This window comes from Monomorium pharaonis, chromosome 10 (assembly GCF_013373865.1).
Source record: "Monomorium pharaonis isolate MP-MQ-018 chromosome 10, ASM1337386v2, whole genome shotgun sequence".
Classification (NCBI taxonomy): Eukaryota; Metazoa; Arthropoda; class Insecta; order Hymenoptera; family Formicidae; genus Monomorium; species Monomorium pharaonis.
In genome coordinates, this window is record NC_050476.1 from 2407164 (window position 1) to 2422555 (window position 15392).

Sequence of the window (15392 nt, forward strand, 5' to 3'; positions counted from 1 at the left end):
TCCGGTACATTAATCATTTTTATGAGATTATACAGCTCGATGTTTCTACGAATGAATTATATCGCATGATTCTATTTCTTACTTTTTTTTACTTTTACGCAAATGCTATTATTGCCAGCTCCAAGTTGCCGCTAGAAATTAATGACATATTGCATTGCACGTGACAGCTGAGGTTCATAAATTTTACTTCAATTTTGAAGTCACGAGCTATTAATTCCAAAATTACACAGCGTTCTAGAATAATGTGTGTTTATCATTAAAGGATGTATATGCTAAATTCTAAAAATACATGAAGATACAAAGTAATGAAATATTTCGCAATTGTCAATCTGTGCATAAGTCTACTTGACAGTCCATTTCACGTCCCATAAATGTTAAAGTGTTAATCCACGACTAATTTACAAGCGGAGAATACGAAGCCAATCCTTGCGTCACGCAACTAACAATATCATCGCTGAAGAGACGAAACGACGTTATCGCGCGCGTGTCCCCCATTACTTTTCGCAGCAGTAGAAAATGTGTGTCTTTCCGCCGCTATGAGTTCCATTTCGCTTCGCGTTCGTGCATCGCGACATCTGACCTTCGTGCGAAATCTCGCGGAAAATCGTTTTGAAAAATCCTGGGTCAGCTGCAGTGTGTATGCAGTTACGTTCACGAATACTACTTCGAATACGGAAGGAAGCGTTCTCGTGTTACATCCTCGATATTCGCTTATCCTCGAAGGACTACTGGGTTCCTTACGAGAACGGTTGAACGGGGGCGTAGATGTGTTCGCCCCGACGAATAGAGAGAGTATAAAGACGTCGCGAAAGCAAGTACGCTCGGATCCACCTGGGAAATTTAAGAGAACATTCCATCGCGTAGTTATCACGAGGATACGTGTCGCTCGCGCGTCGACGGTGACGTTACCGAAGTCTTTTTCCTGACCCCGTTTGGATGTTCCGCGAAGGCCGAAAGCTTGGCTATCGTACTTGGAGTTTATCGGCGTTTAACGGCGCACAGCCACTTACCGCTTACCACTTACTGTTTGACCGTGGATAAAAGCGAAAACCCATTTTTTTGTGATAAAAAGAAAAGTTAATACTTTGGACGAGCTTATAGCACTGCCCATAAAATTTAATTGTGTCTTATTTATTAATTATTCAATTATAATTTATTAATTATCGTATTCGCGAAACAGTAATTTATGAATGTAAGCTATATAACAGATTCTAATAAGTTAAAATATGTTGGATAATTTTATATTTTAGTTGTTACGTTCGTGTAAATTTGTGAGTATAAAGAAAATTATTAATATTATTAATATTTAATATTGTATACTTAACTTTTATTTTTTTATAATTAGCATTCTTTAGAAAACAAGAAAAGAACTTTACTGAACTTTTACTTTAACTTAATTATCTATTTATGAAACCTTTAAATTTATTCTCACTTCTCTCCGTTAATGTTTAATATTTCCATACTTTTCATAAAAAGAAAACTCTTGGCATAGTATTATTGCTCGAACGATATTTTTAACAGTAAACATTAAATAAAATTTCAAAACAATACATAACTGTTTTTATTAAATTTTCAATCGGTTCTTTTTGAAAAGCGATTTTTTCTCGCATATTCGCGACAAAATCATAAATGTAGCACGATATTCCCTTGACTCATCGTCGAAACTCTCGTAGTATTTCACGCGCACCTGTGTATAAATATTGCCACGGTGCTGCAGAGAACTCACATCGACGCCGTCGAATTATAGGTTGAACAGGTGCAGTGCCACTTCGTCGTCGTTTCGACGAATGACGCGCCACTGCGAACGTGTGGTCGCTTGAAAGCTCCGCGTCGTAGCTTCGTCGACGTCGACGTTTACGATCGACGTGGTCACAGTCGTACGTTTTCCGGTGAAACGGTACAGAAACTAGCTACGTGCCGGGCTTTAAAGGAATCGACCGCCGCCCGTTTTTCCGAAGAAACCACTTGCTCTCTTTTTTGCTTAGATTTTATGAAAGACAATGGAGAGAGAAATTAATTCTAAAGAACAATTTATTGGTATAAATTCTCACTGTTATACTACAGCGAACATGAAAATAGTTTATACATTATTTTCGTAACATTCGTTGTTAAATGGTAATTTTTGCTAGTAATTTTAATACGTTATTTTAATGACTGTAAATGAAATTTTTCCATTCTGTTGACTTTTAATTACGAAATTCAAATTGTATTGAGTATTAATTTCGCAATAAAGATTTTTATGATTGTTATATTTTTTTAATTTTTTTGATATTAACTCGCTAATCGATAATATCGAAAGCCATAATATCAAAAAAAGTGGAGCATTACAAAATAAATGATAAAGTGTTTGACATGGAGTACCAGCTTTTTAATTAGCTGGAAACGTAGTATTTAATATCAAACAACAATTTTTTCATCATCGACGACTGCATTTAAATTAATTTGATTACTATGAATCGTCAGGGGAAAATTGTGAATTCAAATATCTGGCAATTATTAGCGGAATTTTCTAATAAAGCGTCCGGAACGCAGAAAATTTCGTTATTTAATTACACCACCCCGTCGTGCTCCAGGAGCGAATTTAAGAACTTTGTAGGGCAGTTTTATGCGGAAATTACTATCAGACATTCCACAGTTTATATTGCGTAACTGCCGCTTTGAAGCAATTCCGTATTAATACGGCTTCACGTTTCTTCTCTTGCCTCTCCCTTCCTTGTCGTAGATATACGGTCGTTTAATCAGTTTGCAAACCAATCATCATTAGGCGAATGTTATAATTTCGTATTTACACAATTCAATGTTTGCGGTTATCGGGGATTAATTTGCTACTTTCAATTATAGTTTTTACACTCCAGCTCGAAATTACCGTCGAGCCAGATTAAACGCAAATAATCACCGGTAGTAATTGGTAGACACGGTAAATGCTGCGTAATTAATCGCGTGCCAAAAACGTGTTATCGACTCGCGTTAAAAGTTAAATTGAATGTCGGAAGTGACGATGGAACGATATACCTTGTTGCTGCTATAGCCGACAAACCGCTCTCGTTACGAGTGACTGTAATTTCTTAGTACCACCGACCGTGCGCGCGTGTCCCGCGGATCGGCAAACTATAGCCAGCAGCGTTACACCGTTTGCGCATTAGGACAGGGATAGCCGGAAGAAATGCAACATTGCAGCTAGACACGCGGCAATCGCGTTCTCGCACACAATTTGCCAAGAAGTTCTCTGTACTCTAAAAGTCTAAACGAATAAATGAAGGAACAAATTTAAAAGAGATATAGGGGAGAGTGCTGAATGCGTCCTTTTATTCGTACGCCGCTAATATTTTATATTTTATTGAATTTAACCAATATTTAGTGACAAAAACATGAAATAAATAAGAAACAAATAATTTATATAAAAATGCAACAGATTACATTTTGTTTTGTGCGTGGTAGTTTTTAAAAAATTTGATACAACTGTTAATTTTTTATCAATTTATATTTTTATAAAAGAAAGTATATTTTTAAATATTTTACTTATTATATATTCATATTTGCATTTATAAAAATTGAATCGACATTTTTATAAAATCTATAAAATTTTCTAAACGTATTATCTTACAAATTTTATTATAATAAGTGGCATTGTGAGACTAATAATACACAAAAAACATTGGCTTTAAATCAACAATATTATTCTCATAAGCAAAAATGTAGAATATTTTTTAAAGAATTTGATAATCTTAAATATAACTTGTTTACGTAAAGAAATTATGTTTCTGTTGAAGATTATCAAATTTTTTAAAGAATATTCTTGTTTATATATGAGAATAATATTGTTGATTTGAAACTAATGTTTTTTCTGTGTAGTAAAACTAATAATTAATGTAACTAAAAAAATGTGTTAATTGAAAAAATAAATTTAAGCTAATTTTATTTTCACGTTTTTATCTCTTCGTCATTATTATTATTAAGTAACTGACTTTTATTCAGTAAATTATTAATCAAATAGAAAATAATAAAAAACAACGTAAGCGGTACACATTTGGCAATATATGTAGAATATTTTTCTGGAAATGTAGCTGAAGTTAGCAGTCAAACGCCGAGCGGCCAGAGCCGAATGTCATATAGGCGTTGTAAGGGAGCATCATTTAATCAAACGTTAAAAATTCCCTGGTTATGAGATTTTTAACAAACTTTGAAAAATTTGCATAGGGTTTGGCTGGAAATATCTCTTCGTAACGTACAATCGACTGATCGATCATTCGCGAGAAGACGTGCATTTTCCTAATTGTTATAAATATTTTTTAAATTAACTTTTATCTTTATCTGCGTCTCACGCCTAGACGCAAAATACGATTTCCTCCAAATTTGGCTGGAAATATCTTTTAGTAATGTACAATCGACTGATTGATCATTCGCGAGAGGACGTGCATTTTTCTAATTGTTATAAATGTTTAAAAAATTAATTTTTATTGCTTTTTACGCTTCACGCCTAAACGCAAAATACGATTTCCACCAAATTTGGCTGAATATATTTTGCCGTAACGCACAATCGACTGATCATACTTTGCGTTTAGGCGTGAGGCGCGGAAAACGATAAAAATTAGTTTAAAAAATTTATAACAATTGGTAAATTTCAACTCTTGTCGCAAATGATCGATTATGTATTATAATGACTAAACCTTATGCAAATTTTTCAAAGTTTGTTAAAAATCTCATAACTAGGGAATTTTTAACGTTTGACTGAATGGTGCTTTCTTAAAACGCCTATATGACATTCGGCCCTGGCCGCTCGGCGTTTGGCTGCTGCCTTTGGCTGCTAGCTTCAGCTACATTTTCTGGAATATGTCTGTTTCACAATTGGTAAAAATTGTACATATTTACATTTTTAATTTAGTTTCATTAAATTGTAGTTCTGTTTTTTTTTTCTGTTAACAAAGTTGTAGTTTGTTATCTGTACAGTTTTATAAAGATGTTTTTACGAGCGGTACGTTGGGCCATTAACTCAACGATTATGCAGCGCTTAAAAAAGACAAACAAACTTGTTCATGCGTGTTTACATATGTATAAATATCGCAAAGAAAATATTAAGTTTAGAACGCGCGAGGAAACGTTTTGAAAGGACCTAAAGAAAACGCACGGGCATGATCGATGACTCCTATGCATACGTTATTAACATGACAATGAGTAGCATTACCGCCGCGCGCATGTAGGAGAGAAAGGGAACGCTTCTCTTAAGTTCGCCTTGGTGTCGTGATTCATTGTTCCGTTGTTCCGCGCGCGGCTAGCAGTAGTACGTCTTCGCGTAAGTAATGCCCGCTTTTCCGGGAATCGTCTACCCGCGGGATCCTCTCGTTCCATACGAACTAGAATCCGAGGAGGAAAATTAATTCTCAGTCCGCGGAAGTTGGCGGCGAAGCACCGCTACCCTAGGCTTCTCTTCGTTAACGGACGGGTTGCTTTATTACAGAATTGCGCCGGCGGAGAGAAAGAGGGAGAGAGATAGAGCGAGATTGGTAAAAACAACGGCATACTAACAACTCCGTGTCCTCCGTATAGACGTGCTTTCGTAGAACTTGTATTTGCCTTGCTTCCGCGTGCGGGCAAATAAGTCAGCACAGGATAATCGCGTTTTTTGCTCGGAAACTATACTCATTCTGCGGCGTACACTCGAGGGTGTAATTTAAATTTCTGACAATATGAAGCACGAACTTTACGAAGCTCGTCGGAAACGTTGAGATTAGTACTTTCTTAATCCAGAAAATGTTTCGAAACTAACTTTTATATAGCCCCGAAGGAGTCGAGCTATTCAAATAAATAAATGGGTAAGGCCATACGTTATTAAATATTTCCTTGTTACTTTATTTTTTTGTACTCGTAAGACTTTACAAAAATTTTTACCGTTGCGGAGAGTAGACCATATGGCCTATTGCGGAGCTATTTTAATAATAAACAAACAGTCGTGAATGTATATATCTACTGTGTCTTTAAAGCATAAAAATGAGAAAAAAAATGTTTCCTCTTTGGAAGTAAGTTTTATTTTCTGAAGAATATTTTCTTTAAATAAATTTTATCGTGCAATAATATAAAAGTTCGAAGTCTTATTTCTTATACTTACAATAAGTTGGTTTTGCGGGAGGTTACAGATTTACAACGCGACGTTATAAGGGCTTGAAACTTCGACAGAAATCGCGCCAGAATCTCCTCGTACTCGTTACGTAACGACCAACGGTATTGGCTGGCTGACTAGACCGCAACTTTTCTACTCGGCTACAACTTCGTTCTACTTGGATTCTTTTTATCAGCGCGCGTCGCGTGTGGATATGCCTCTGGCACAAGTGCGTTATTCATCGCTTTACTCGTGCTCTTACTTAACGTCACCTAATAATAATAATAATACCGTCTCCGCTTCCTACGGCATACCTTACGCGAGAGAGGAAAAATGCGGTGGTACTTTTCGAATTCTTGGCAAACGTGCGGCGCATTAAAAATAAAGCGGCAGTTGAAAGTGACAGTTGAATCGACGGAATTCTCGATGTCTTCTCGCGCAACGACCTCAAAACTTTTAGCATTGCCGAATCCGAGAATAGTCGCGATAACAAATTGCGCCCCGTCGAGATGTATTTCGGGTGTGCGCGCGCGCGCGCGCCTCCCGATTCGCGAATACCGACGACTAGTAATTGGATAATAAATCATTCGACATTCGATCATCTTGTTTTGTATGTGTAGGCAGCGTGCCGCTAATTATGGCCGTGGCCCCGAAAGTGGATTTCTCGTTTCTTACGTCTCGCGACACGTCGATAATCGTTTCCCGAATCGATCAATCACGCTTAGCCTCGGGAAGTCTCGTCTCGAACAACTTGATAGCTGGCAGTGCTCTTTTACGAGACGTTAATCAATGTCCAAATCGCCGTAGTGTTTGACGTCACTTCGCCATCATACAGCCATCTCTTTTTTACTCCCTTTGCGTATCCTCTTATATCGGACGTGTGTCAACGTCGAGAGCATATCGATAATATATTTAATTTATAAGTTATTAAATCTTGAATCGCGCTCGTATAACTCACATTTAAGGTTGCAATCGTGAAATAATTTCATAACTTTGAAATGTTATGGAAAGGCAATATATTTATAATAGAAATGCATTTCGTTAGTCTAAAATCAGTCTTTCTTTATTAAATATTTTTTAAAAGTAGTGAGTTAAATTTTGAGTACCTTTTCCCAAGCATTCTCCTTTAAAACTTTTCCATTTTTTTTATTCGCACGAATTATTCATATTCCGACTTCCATTTTTCGCAGATATGCGTATTCGAAAGAATTCGCGTCTTTTTTTCTTTCTTTTATTACTCTTTTCGTCGTTCTTTCGCATTTTCCGACATCTCTTCCGTTCTTTCTGGTGGCCGCCGAACTTCACCTCTTTTTCATTCCTTTTACGTTTCAAACTGCGCTGACTCCGCAGCATTGTCATGAATCACAACTTTAAATTAAAACCCAGCGGAACGTCTGTGACGAATGACGTGGAGCTGCTTAATTATGCGCTAAAGAGCGCACGCGAAAATGTGATAGGGCGGCCGGAGAAGGAGCCACTTTTCATCACGTTGCTTCTCGCTGGCCTGCTTCTTGTTATCCGACGCCGACGTTGTCGGACAATTCGCTTTGCCTTTGCACCCATTTCCTCTCTCCCTTATTTTTAACGCTCGCGGCGCGTGTCGAGAGATTGTCGAGTGAATTATCGCGCACTTCGCATCCGTGCAAAACTATCGATCGGACATCAATCAACCTTTCGCACTTCCGTTTGCTTCCGAAGAGCTTTTTCTTTTTGTCAGCACTTTGAAAAGTTTTTAATATACGTTACTCACCTCCCATGATTTTCAAGGTGCTATATACGTTGATCGATTTAGCGAAAGATATTTCTTTGGTTGTTCTCTTATAAAAGCATTTCCAGCTACGATTGACAGTAATTGATAAAGATTTATTCGTGAAATGTAAAACATGTTCTTTATTCATAAATATTTTTTTTCTAGTAAAGTTTGTTATAATTTTAACACATATTTTATAAATTTTATTTAAAAAATAGAGGGAATTTGAATGGATATGATTTAAACGAAAATATCTATGAGTAGAATGTTTCATCAGTGTTTGGATAATCTCGTCAGTATAATTGACAATTTTTTCGTGTATAATCTAAATTTATTTATTTTAATTAAGCCGGTATATATACATGTATACTACAGTATATTACAGAAAGTATGTATTATTTTACAGAAAGTATTTTTATATTGTACTTGTCGAACGAACGGATTACGTGAATCGAACGAAGTCGTACTTCCTTATCCGAACAATCTTGATTAGCCTTACATCAATATATAAACTTCGTTTTTTTACGATTTCGCATCTGCGATCCGGAGGGCGATAAAAACGAGGAGAGACGAGGTGGTACAAGGCGAAGTAGCAAAGAGAAACAGCGCGGAGGTAGGACGAGGTTTAAATGCGAGCGCGCAAAGAGAGACTCTAAGCTGTCTCCGGCGTCTTCTCATAAATCGAACAAGTCCGACTTTTCAGGTCGCGTACCGCCGAGCTTTCCCAAGCTTATTTAAATCATCCCTAAAGCCTCCTTAATATTGAAAAATGGTCGCCGGCAATAGTTCGCTCTTCACGTTCCCCGTTTCTTTCCATTGGAAATATCTGTTCCGACCCCGGAGCTCGTTGCATAAACGAACCCGAGCCCGCTCGTGCAATCATGGCGATTGAGTTAGTAATGCTTGTACTAATTTCTACATGTTTTATTCGTTGATATTTTTTATGAACTTAGTTGTTCATTAAAACCAACGATGAACGTAACGGTCTAACAGCGCTTTTTATTCCGTGTGTTGGAGTGTTGTGCAATATTGAATGCTACAATGTTTGCTTTATATAATCCCGTACCCGGAAAACGCGATTTCCGAATATTGGATATACCACGAACGAGATTTGCGCGGCGTTACCCGATATTCATTTGCAGCAATCCGGAATGATTCGCATTTCGCGAATGTGGCGATTAATTCAGACTCCCCGTGTAGTTACGGATGTACGTGCCGGATAGATGATCTAAATTAATCATTGCCATTTTTTATACATCATTGCCAAATATATCCCGCGAGTTACATTTCATTGCTTATTGATGTATTACATTACGGCGTGTATATGTTACGCTTTTATTAATGATGGAACATCCGTTCAAAATATTTAGATTGCCAACGGCGAAATTTTTAGATTATCAAACGTCGCGGTGACCTGCGGATATGCCGATATACGGATATCCGTAAACTCAGGACGGCAAGGGAACGCCTCGCGTTCCAATCGTCTTCCGTTAGCCTAACTCACATATCGTGGCCATTTCTGTACTCGATGCTGCCGTTTCGGAGGACAGCCGAGGGATTTAGGTAGAACGTTAATAACATTCGCCTAACTTTGACCCTCTCGGCTGTCGAGCTAGAGCGTAATGAAGCTCTGACGACCTTTCGCGTTCGCTGCATGTCGCACGACATGCGTTGACGTGCTCTAGGATCCTCATTCCGCCTCGTGACGCTGCATAATCCGCCTGACCGCAGGATTGCAGACGGATCGTTGTCGAATCGATCCTTCCAAATAACGTCGAAATTAAAGTGTTCGCGCACTGATCCGTGCGCCTCGCTTGCCGAGAACATTAACCCCTCGCGTTTATAAAAATATACGAAATTTCTCGTTGATAAATGAAGTTTAAGTAAATTGGCGAATATAGAAGATCTGATTAAAACCTGCATCATCATCGCGAATTACGTTATACAAATGTTATGAATGATAAAAAGTGAGTAAGAGATTATTACGTGATGCAATTAACATCTTGTGTGTTTGCTCTTATGTATTTATTCTGCGATATTTTTACCGCAATGTTTTGAATGTATTACTGAAATTAATTAAATCCTCGTTCCTTTTTTCTTTTTAAATAATGTTATGTGGTTTCAAAGTTGACAGAAGGGAAAAATAGATTTGATGAAAGCGATCTTTTTTTTTTTTTTTTCACTCAAACACTATTTCAATAATTGATTATCGTAGGTTCTCGTCGTCGCTCGGCACGGAACTGCATACCTGAAACAATGTGCATGCACATTGCTTCGCCGCTGTGTCATAAATCCAGTGGTGGAAAGTCGACGGCGATTTCGCGCGGGTCGCTTCGCCGTAAATTATGAGGCGGTCATAATACGTTTTATGACTTTTCGCCGTTTCGTTTTAGCCGCCGACCTACGGTCCGCGACTTTGTATTCCTCGGGCATCTCGGGACGACACCTTTACATCTTCGTCATGCCTCGGTTACCCTTCGTTTGCCTCTGTTAGACAAACTGACAGTTACGTACGTCTTTTTGCTACGCGTTTTGCAACGTTGGCGCGTAATGGCGTAGCGTGAAACTCTGGCCCGCGTTTGCTGTTTATTCATTATACGCGAGCTCTCCGCTCGTTAGAACAATATGTAAGTTGAGCTTTTATTCGAAATGGAATGACTCGAGGGAAATTTCTCACTATGCTGCGCTTTTGGTTTTTATTACCGTTTATTACATGGCCGGTTGGTTTACGAAAGCGACGCACGTTCTGTACAAAGTAATTGAGAAAATAATAATTATAAATTAATGAGTAATGAAAGGCATTTACATTGCGCTTTTATAAAGTGTCGTTATCGTCATTGTTTAAATTATTAGAAAGTTTTTTTAACAATAAGCTTGAATGAATGATAACACTTTATATGAGAAGATAATTGATAAAACTTTAATAAAATATTAGGTTTTAATCAACTCGTAAGATGTACATAACGAAAAAGTTAAGTTGTTATTAAAATGCCTCAACTAAAATTAGCTTTTACTGAAGACATTAATTTTTTTTGCTAAGCGTATAATCGTTAAAAAGACATTATAGTATCGCATTAATATTGCATCTTTATACATTATACAATTGATATTATAAGCTGATATTGATGGGAACATATGTCTTTCTTAGCTTCACGCACTCTTTCGTCCGCTTAGACATTAGAGCCCTCCGTTCCATTTCCGTCAGCACAGGTCCAACCTTGCCCGACAACGCAGGAACCGTCGACTCCTTCGTTCATACGAAGTTTGACACGGAAATTTATTCGCGCTTAACCGATTTGGCAGCGGTTCAAGACGGATGCTCCACCTACCCGGGAAGTCTGCCGCTGTTTTACGATCAAAGTTCAGAACGACATTTGCACGTCGGCTCTTTCGTCTCGGTTCCGCAGCCGCCACCACTATCGCCGCCCCTATCCTTTGTACTATTTCTTCGCTGCACCCTCTACGAGGCCGAGTTCTCGGTTTTTCTCGACGTCATCGTCGTCGTCGTCGTCGTCGTCGTCAACGTATGCCTCCTCCCTCGTCCGACACGCCCGAACGACTCGCCGTCATTTCCTTCCCGGAGAATTTCCGTCTCGATAATCCCGGATCCCCCGCCATCCAGACCTATCGGGAGTGACCGATGGCAGGTTCGGACGGTTATATCGGACGGAATAAAAATTCACGAACGAATCCGGGCAAGCGCGCGCTTCGCTGGCGAGCTTCGCGAGATTGAAACGCCGCCGCCGGACGCTATAGCGAGCGAAAGAAACAGATATTCATAAAATGCGATATGCGGAGTGTGCAAAGAATGTTTAGCGCGTTGACCGACGAGGAAAAATGCTGCCGTAAAGCCTTCGAGAGCTCTGACGAGACGAGAAAACGTTTGTTTGAAGTATTTCATATCCGCTTCGATATCGCGTTTCCGCGGTACTTCGTGTAATTCGAGCTACGCTGACGAATGAAATTCGAGATATTTTTGCACCCGCGTAAGAATTTATTTACATTTGTAACACGGAAAAGAGACGTGCTAAAATATTTGGACAAAGAGATGAATTTATGTAACGTTAATATATATTTTTTTTAAATTTTTGAATACACACACTTTATATCTGCTTAAATGTGAAACTTGATTTTGATTAATTCATCGTGAAGCAATAACATGGAAAAACAGCATATATTCGAAACCTGATTCTAGCGGCGAGTGATTACAGAAAATTTCATAGCGAATGATAGAGTGCACTCGGCTTTTACGTACGTTGGGATTCCGCAGTGCGAATGATTTTCATATGAATGCTGTTCACTTTCCACAATATTGCATTTCCGAAATTATTAACAATGTGCTCCGCAAAATTTTGCATTTTGAAATTATTCACCTTTTTATTTGAAAATGACGTAAACGGCGACGTAAAAAAACAATTTCTTTGAATAATTTTTTTTCCCTCCTCTACGAATATAAATGCGCTTCACTGTGCAACAGTGATTTGATACGAAATTTAGTTCGAGCACAAATAATAGTAGCAGAGAAATTATTGATCTTTCCCTTCCTCTAATTGCTATCTTCCTGTTTCTGTTACAGAGTGACAGCGGGCTAGTGGACACAGATCCAGGTCGAGTTAGCAGCATGACAGCCATTAACTCGGTGAGCCAACGTTAAATTAATACGCGACGATAAAAGCAATGCGCACAGTATCGCTTCGTTTAATAACTCGATATTACATTAACTGGTTTCGTCTGTTTTAAATTATGCAAACCGAATAATAATTTGCCGATAATTTGCGTTAATAACCACGACCGTATTTGGCTAAGTTATGTGTGGCCAAGGAAGCAGAACATATTTCTTTTTTAACATAAAGAAAACTTTCTGCTAATTCAATTATCATTTTTGCTCTATTAAGCGTGTTACTGTGCACATTTGAGTTTCTCATCGCAACAAGTTGTCAATTGTGATCTAGTATAAGAGAAACAGCGTAAATCAGGACGGAAAGTTGTTCAGAGAAAAGATATTCTCGACGCTCGTGCTGAAATATCGATTCTGAAATAGTTTCACTCACGTGACAAATCATAGGGGAAACGAGAAAGAGTGATGGCAACGCGCGCGCCTCGTTGTACAGCCGTTGTTCATCAAATATGTAGGCGACTGCTACCGGTATATAGGAACAGACGCCTGCGGAATTTCCGTCCGCTAATAATCCCGTAATGCCACTCACGCGATCGTAGTTTCCTGGGGGAAAGAAGATAGCGGCTTGTACGGCCGTCTGTGCGAATGTTTGCGCGGCGGGACGTTTCGGCTCGGCAAACAAGCGGGGAAGTCAGAGGGTGGCAGGCATAGTATTTTATCGGCCCTAATACAGTTATCATCGAGTAACATTTGGTATTGTTATGATTAAGGGACGAGGGATGCTCATCCTTCGGTCAGACGGCAGTTCGTTAATCCCTATGCATTACCGTCGGGTTCGTTGAACAGGATTTACCCGTACTGCTATATATTATCATACATATATATGTATTAGTTCTGAACAAATTAGTATAGCCTTAGCATATAATTTTTATCACAAAGGAGCTTTTTACGTGTAAGCTGATATACCTATAGGAATGTAGAAATCTCGAGGGAATGATCCTTTAAAACTAAATTAAATTTTTAGCTCTGAAATGTAGACGACGAAATTTAATATTCTTGTGTGCGTCCTTCGTAAAATTATTCCGCCAGACGGAGCTTCTAAAAGATTCGATACTATAGAAAAGAGAGAGAATATTAGAGTAAGAAAAATAATGAAAATGAAAATCATTCCAAATATTAGCTTGTAATAATTTAGACTACTTTTGAACGTGGGATATTATTTTACTGGATGGATGAGGTTAATCGCGGTTTCGTCAGATGAAGCGACAGTTCATCTCATTTCTTTCTTACAATTCAGTCCGATGATTTATATTCGTACCGCATCACGAGCGCAATGAATCAAACCTCTTTTCTCTAATCGAGCGCGCCCTGTTCATTCTTCTCTTCCTCTGGAGTTAGGCATGAGCCTTGCCGACATCTGACATTCGGATGTGTTGCATTATGAATCGTGGAAAATCACCATTGCATGATAACGATGCGACTCGGATTGGTGAAAGGTGAGACACGCGAGAGAGACGACGATTCCCAATGTAGGAGGAGAGTCAATGCTGCTTCCCCTCTCGGGAATTGTACACGAATGCGACGCGATGCAAGGTGTATTCATAGTTTTCGGCCACCCCCACGGAATTCGTGCACTTGTTCGGAGCGAGGTGAGAGCCGGATAGATGGAATTCAGCCGGATGCTTCTTCTTCCGCTTCCCCTTTTCCCTCGTTCGCCATCGCCGTCGCGATCGATTTGGGAATACGACCCGGTACGCCGCGCGTGCATCGCGGCAGAATCCCGAGAATTCGTGTCGCGTCTTCTCGGGAGAGAACAACCCCCGCTGGTTACGAACTTGTCTCTACGACCCGCTGCACTGTCGCGACAACAGTATATCGGTTATAGCAGCACCGAATCCCGCGGGAGTACGCGCGTTGATTACTCGCGAAGATTATGTAGCGAATTTGCGTTCTTTCGTAAATGTCCCTTGTACGAGTGCCAAGGATATCCGTATTTAACGAAAACTAGCTGACGACAAAATGTTAAAAATGATATTCTAATAAGAGAGAAAGTGGGTGAAAAAATGCTACAAACGAAAGTAGAATAAATAATCATTTTATCGAAAGCAGAATATTCAACATTGCGAATTTCCGTCTTTCATGTGTTATTTGCGCGATATTTTAAAAATTTCTTACAACTCGATAGGATATCCATCCAAGCTTAGTACCGAAATCGTAGCGTTTGACGCGATAAATGATCGCGATATCCAGTGGTCGCAAAGTTATTTGGCAATCGTCCTATTATACGCGTTTCGCAATGCGGGATGAAATTCTGGGCGAATGAGTGTGTGAATGAGTGACCCGACGAAAAGGAAGTTTTTTTTCTCATTTTTTTCCAGAATTGAATTACTATCCACCTCATGATATAAAAGCAGGTTGTCTTATGATGGTGTGCAAACAGCTAGAAATAAAGCAACGCTCGCAACCTTCGTTCGATTAGGAGATGTGAAATCGGATACGCACGCTCGTATTACGATGTTGTCTGAGTATATCCGTAGTATTACGCGAACGTAATTGAGAGGAGTATCAGTTCTGCGTTTGAACTATCATAAATGATATACATGCTAATCAGAACAAGTCGTCGCGAGACAAGTGCTAATCAACATTAGTTATTAAAATTTGTCGATAGTGCTCTTCATAATTACCTGTTGCGTATAATAAAAAGAGCTCTTGATGAACTAAGATAATGCCGTGATTCTAAAAATATAATTCACAATATATGTGTAAGAAGGATGTGAAGGGTGAAGAAATATATACAATTGCGATTGATATTTTCAATCTATTAAATAGAACGTTTTTATTGTTCCATAACGCGAATGATTTACATAAAATGTACATTATATATTTATAACTATAAATTATAATTGCTTTGTGTTGTTATTTTTACTGTA

At 38.6% G+C, this 15392-nt stretch overlaps 1 protein-coding gene across 1 annotated transcript in view; it reads left to right on the forward strand.

Annotated features, from left to right (window-relative positions):
* Window positions 1-15392, forward strand: part of LOC105836505 — a 322523-nt gene that overhangs the window by 86428 nt on the left and 220703 nt on the right. Inside the window, exon 3 of the mRNA XM_036293301.1 lies at window positions 12421-12483. Coding sequence (XP_036149194.1) covers window positions 12421-12483 — 63 coding nt within the window. The remainder of the gene's footprint in view (window positions 1-12420; window positions 12484-15392) is intronic.